This window comes from Zonotrichia leucophrys, chromosome 7 (assembly GCF_028769735.1).
Source record: "Zonotrichia leucophrys gambelii isolate GWCS_2022_RI chromosome 7, RI_Zleu_2.0, whole genome shotgun sequence".
NCBI lineage: Eukaryota > Metazoa > Chordata > Aves > Passeriformes > Passerellidae > Zonotrichia > Zonotrichia leucophrys.
In genome coordinates this window covers 1555531-1561623 of record NC_088177.1, presented here as the reverse complement: position 1 = coordinate 1561623, position 6093 = coordinate 1555531, and the positions used below count along the sequence as shown (strand labels likewise).

Sequence of the window (6093 nt, the reverse complement as noted above, 5' to 3'; positions counted from 1 at the left end):
TTTCCCTTGATTTCCACCTATTTATATTTTAAACTTAACAGGTTCTCCTCTCCTTTTTTCCCTTGATTTCCACCTATTTATATTTTAAACTTAACAGGTTCTCCTCTCCTTTTTTCCCTTGATTTCCACCTATTTATATTTTAAACTTAACAGGTTCTCCTCTCCTTTTTTCCCTTGATTCCCACCTATTTATTTTTTAGACTGTTGCTTTTTTTCCTGTTCTCTACACATTATTATTTTTTTAATTAACTGGTCTTCTTGAACTGGAAGGGGTTCAGTGTAAGGTTATTTTTAAGACAAAAATTCATCTTGTGGATGGCCTGGCAGCCGCCAGGTGAGGATTGGGAAGCAGCACAGAGAGCACAGGATCAGCTGCATCCACATTTCCATTTTCCTGTCCCATCCATGGGTTCTGCCAGGGTTTCCTCCTCCAGAGAACCAAGTCCTTCCAAAAGAATTAAAGGAATGGCTTGGAAAAGAGAATAAAAGTGCTGAGAGGAAGCAGCAGGAGGAACTGCTCACCAAGCACGTTCAGGAGACACCACCGAGGTGCTGGACCTTGTTTACATGGGTTTGAGACTGTTCTGGTTTAAATTACTGGATTTAAAATAATTGCAGACTGTTCTAGTTGAAATTACTGAGTTTAAAATCCTTTCAGACTGTTCTAGTTTAAATTACTGAATTTAAAATCCTTTCAGACTGTTCAAGTTGAAATTATTGAATTTAAAATCCTTTAAGACTGTTCTAATTTAAATTACTGGATTTAAAATCCTTTAAGACTGTTCTAGTTTAAATTGCTGAGTTTAAAATCCTTTCAGACTGTTCTAGTTTAAATTACTGAGTTTAAAATCCTTTCAGACTGTCCTAGTTGAAATTGCTGAATTTAAATCCTTTAAGACTGCTTTATGAATTTAAAATAATTTCAGACTGCTCTAGTTGAAATTACTGAATTTAAAATCCTTTAGGACTGTTCAAGTTAATTACTGAATTTAAAATCCTTTAGGACTGTTCTAGTTTAAATTACTGAGTTTAAAATCCTTTCAGACTGTTCTAGTTGAAATTGCTGAATTTAAAATCCTTTAAGACTGTTCTAGTTTAAATTACTGAATTTAAAATCCTTTCGGACTGTTCTAGTTGAAATTATTGAATTTAAAATCCTTTCAGACTGTTCAAGTTGAAATTGCTGAATTTTAAATTCTTTGACTGCTCTATGAATTTAAAATCCTTTCAGACACTTCTAGTTGAATTTGCTGAATTTAAAATCCTTTCAGACTGCTCTAGTTGAAATTGCTGAATTTAAATCCTTTCAGACTGTTCTAGTTTAAATTACTGAGTTTAAAATCCTTTCAGACTGTTGTAGTTGAAATTATTGAATTTAAAATCCTTTAAGACTGTTCTGGTTTAAAAAATTACTGAATTTAAAATCCTTTCAGACTGTTCAAGTTGAAATTGTTGAATTTTAAATCCTTTGCTCTATGAGTTTAAAATCCTTTAAGACTGTTCTAGTTTAAATTATTGACTTTAAATCCTTTCAGACTGTTCAAGTTGAAATTGCTGAATTTTAAATCCTTTGACTGCTCTATGAATTTAAAATCCTTTCAGACTCTTCTAGTTGAAATTGCTGAGTTTAAAATCCTTTCAGACTGTTCTAGTTAAATTACTGAGTTTAAAATCTTTTAAGACTGTCCTAGTTTAAATTATTGAATTTAAAATCCTTTCAGACTGTTCTAGTTTAAATTACTGAGTTTAAAATGCTTTAGGACTGTTCTAGTTGAAATTGCTGAATTTAAATCCTTTAAGACTGCTCTATGAACTTAAAATCCTTTCAGACTGTTCAAGTTGAAATTGCTGAATTTTAAATCCTTTGCTCTATGAATTTAAAATCCTTTCAGACTGTTCTAGTTGAAATTGCTGAATTAAATATTTTGAGACTGTTCTAGTTGAAATTGCTGAATTTAAATCCTTTAAGACTGTTCTAGTTGAAATTGCTGATTTTAAATCCTTCCCCAAATGTTTTTACCTGAAGCAGCATTAAAGCTACCTCTGGTCTAATCCCACCAAGTTTGCAGTGAGTTATTTTTGTTTCTTGCAAATGTAATTCATTTTATTAATTTAAAGAATAAATTTTGTTTCCGAGTGTTTTCTTGACGCTGGCTCTGCTGAAATCTGATGCCCACTAAGGATTTTCCTGTGAATTCCATTTTTGCTTGCAGCATTTTTATTCCTCATCACCTGAATTCATCAGGAATGGTTTTGTGTTGGAATGTGAAATGCAGGGAACTCTCAGAACTTCGGGCCAAAGCTTAGAATTCAAACCAGGATTTGGTGTGAGACCTTGGCAAAGGCTCCCAAACTCAGGTGCTAAAGTGAGAATGTGGATTTATAGTTTAAAGCAAAGACACATTAAGGCAGGAAGAGGAAAGTTCAGAGTTTTAGAGTTTAAGATCTAGAAAAAACAAAAGCAGTTCCAGAGGTGAACAAGGAGTTTAGGATGCAGCACTGTGGGTTTGTGTGCCATAACGTGATGGCTAAGATAAGACAAAATATTTAAGGATTGGGTCAAAACCATAAATATCCTTGTTGGCAGTGCTTTATTGGTCAATAGATCCTTTAAAAGCCTTGTACTGAGGGTCTTGGGACCTTCTGGGCCATGTAATGAAGCTGTGAATCAAATTCACCATTCCTGCCTGTGTAGAAGAAAAATAAACCACAGCATCTAAAACACTCAGAGCTCCCATCTGTAACTCACTTGGAATTCCTTCACCAATCCCCATAGTTTTTAAGGAAGATCTTAAGCTAATCAGCCCCATCTTTGCTTTATTTCTTCTAATTTATTTCATTTCTGAGCTTTTATTGTCATTTCACTAGGAACAAAATCCTGCTTTCTGGCTGTACTGGAGAACAACATTGCAGCTGCTCTCCTGGTTATTTCCAACACTTTATTCGCGCTCCACGAAACGAGTTTGGTATCACCCCATTTCTGGGATGTAACTGCATTTAAAATGTGCTTTTTAATCCTGCCACCTTGTGTTCACAGCGCCTGCTGTACCACAGCATTCCCATTTTCCAGCATCAGCCACAGCGCTCGTCCACAGGGAAGAGAATAAGGAAAAGCATGAGGAGATATCAATATTTTAATTATGACCTCGGCGTGGGGTTTTTGTTGCTGTTGTTTCTTTAACTGGGAAGAGACAGGTCTTGGATGGACAGGGATGAGAATCAGGGAACTCTTGGAATCCTCAAGGGATAATTTTTGGGGAAGAGACCCAGGAGAGCCGGTCCCGCTGGGCATGTGCGGTAGCACAGGGAAGTCCTGGGGGTGACAGAGCCCCAGCCGTGGCCCGGCTCGGTCCCGGAGCTCCAGGGCTTTCCAATTTGGGCTTCGGGATTTCCCATTTCACCCCAGAGAACTCAGGGAATCCCGGCTTGTGCTCCCACGGAGCTCATTCCCAGTCATTAATTCGGGATTTGACCTCACGTGCTTCCTCCCGCGGGTCACCTCCGGCCTAGCGACCGGGGACAGGAGCCCGGGAAGGGCCGGGGCGTGTTTAGGTGGGAAATTAGGGAAAGGCTCTCCCAGCACAGCGTGGGCTGGCCCTGACCAGGCTGTCCGCGGAATGCTCCCAGCCCCGAGGCCGCCAGAGCTCCGGGAGCGTTTGGACAGCGCTCTCAGGGTGGATTATTGGGCAGGGCCGGGAGGCGGCCATGGATGATCGCCCTTTTCCGCCGCTATCCCCGGATCCCGGCACCCGCGGGCCGCGCCGCCCGCTCCGCCCTCCGCGCCGGCCCGGGCCCGCCCCCCGCGCGGCCCCGCCCTTCCCGCCGCGCCTCCTCCAATCAGCGCCGGCCCGGGCCCGCCCCCCGCGCGGCCCCGCCCTTCCCGCCGCGCCTCCTCCAATCAGCGGCGAGGGGCGGGGCTGCGGCGGGGCGCGGGAACCTCCGGGCCGCGCTCCCATTGGCCGCAGCCCGCGCGCTGCCGGGCCCGCGCGCGCCGCCATCTTAGCGCGGGAGGCGCGCGGCGCGGAGGGGCGGCCGCGCCGGGGGGAGGCGGTGGCGGTGTCGCCATGAGCGCTCCCGGCCCCCATCCCGAGCCCGCCGCGCCCGGCCCCGAGCCCGAACCCGCCGCTCCCCAGCCCGCCGCCGGCTCCAGCCTCGGCCCGCTGCTCCGCACGCTGGAGGACCCCGACGCGCCGCCGGGAGAGCTGACGGACGCGCATCTCACCATCGTTAGGTGGGCGCGGGGGACGCGCACGCTGCCCGAGGGGAGCGGGCGGCCCCGAGGGATCGGGGCGGGCGTGCGGAGCGGGAGGGCCGGGAGCGCCATCGGAGCGGGACCTGCCGGCATGGCTGGGGCAGCGTGGCCGAGGGGAGACATGCGGGGCTGGGGGGAGGGAGAGGAGGAGGAGGAGGGAAGGGAGAGAGGGAGGAGTGATGGGAGGAAGAGGAGGAGGAAGGAGCGCATCTCCACGGGATCTGCGCATCCCAGAGCCTCCCTGCCCCTTGGATTCCTGGGGGATCGTCAGAGTTACGTTAGGAAATAATAACTTTATTGGAACGATAAAGCTTTGCAGCTTTATGACTGTAAGGATGAAGTTTTTAGTTGGCATTCGCCGCGTTTTCATTGCATTTTTTTCTGGAAGTTGCATCTTGCCATGTGTTTGTGCCTTTACCCGCATCTGCCCGCTTTTACCATGTGCAAAGGCACGATCTCTATCTCTCAGTGTCTCCCTTCGGTCCTGCAGTGAATTTATGACTGTAAGGATGAAGTTTTTAGTTGGCATTTGCCGTTTTTAGTTTGCATTTTTTTCTGGAAGTTGCATCTTGCCATGTGTTTGTGCCTTTACCCGCATCTGCCCCGTTTTACCATGTGCAAAGGCACGATCTCTATCTCTCAGTGTCTCCCTCCGGTCCTGCAGAGAATTTAAAACTGTAGCAACTCACAAAGCAGATTTTACAGGTTTCTAGAAATAACTGACAGCAAAAAAACCCCTCCTGATGTAAATATTAAACATCAACAGGTTTCTCAGGCTGTCCCTGCGTGACTGAGCTCAGCACGGTTTGGGTTTTGCAGTGAGAAGCTGATGATTAACGTTTTATGGGATAATTGCAGCTTTTCTGCAAGAATGTTCCTCACATATGAGCAAAGTCATCCTTGCTGCTGGTCACACCAGGATTTTCCTGCATTCTGGGGCTGCTCGTGAGGAAGGTGCTTTTTCACCTCCTGTATTTCTGGTTTTTCTAATTTGCAGCAAGTCATTTAAAGTTTGCGTGCTAAATTTTAATGTTTTTATAGGAGCTGACCAAAAAATGAAAGCCTGAATATTTTCAGGAGTGTTCTTTAGGCAGAAAATGAGGCATTACTCAGTGCAATATGCAGGATTTTGCTGCTGGGTCAGACCTTGTGCTGGCATTTTTTGCTCTTCAGCTCCTTCAGTGTTTTGTTGATTCCCTTCGGAAAATGTGCTGCTGTGTGTCAGAAGATAAAAGTTGAGTCAGTTACAAAGTATTGAACCTGGGAATATTGTTTGTTTTCCCTTCTCAGTCGCTTGAGTGGTGAAGGAGGCAAAGCATTCACGGCAGAATTCAGGAAACACTTCCCTCAGCTCTGCAAGGTGTTCAAGGTATGGATTTTACACTCAGTTCTCTTCCACTTCAGTGAACAAAGATTTATTTTGGTCAGCAAGGTCAGTGGGCATTGCAAGACTCAAATTTCAGTTCATTTATAGAGTCACAGAATCATTAAGGTTGGAGAAAACCTCTGAGTCATGGAGTCCAACCTTTAATAGGAATGCAGAGCAGGAAAGGGTTTTTTGGTAAAATAGATCATTCTTGTGATGGGGAATTGCTGCATTAAAAACCAAATTGCTGGGTCTTGGATGTGGTCAGGCAGCATCCCACAGTCAAATCTAATCTTCCAGCCAGGAGAGACAGTGTGTTCTGAGTGCCTTAGAAACATTTCAGAATTCAGAATATGCAGAAAATGTCAAGGCTTTTGAAGCAGTAATGTCCAGGTTGTCCTTAGCCATTTTTTCCTTCTGTTTCAGAAGCCTAAAAACAATTGGAGAGTCAAGTGAGAGAGCATAACATACACAG

General features: G+C 44.8%; 1 protein-coding gene across 1 annotated transcript in view; it reads left to right on the top strand.

Annotated features, from left to right (window-relative positions):
* The first annotated feature begins 4046 nt into the window (after positions 1 to 4046).
* The window catches only part of RIF1 (replication timing regulatory factor 1), a 65690-nt gene continuing 63643 nt past the window's right edge, over positions 4047 to 6093 (top strand). Inside the window, exons 1-2 of the mRNA XM_064718817.1 lie at positions 4047 to 4231; positions 5543 to 5621. Of these exons, the coding sequence (XP_064574887.1) occupies positions 4065 to 4231; positions 5543 to 5621 (246 nt within the window). The 5' untranslated portion in view covers positions 4047 to 4064. The remainder of the gene's footprint in view (positions 4232 to 5542; positions 5622 to 6093) is intronic.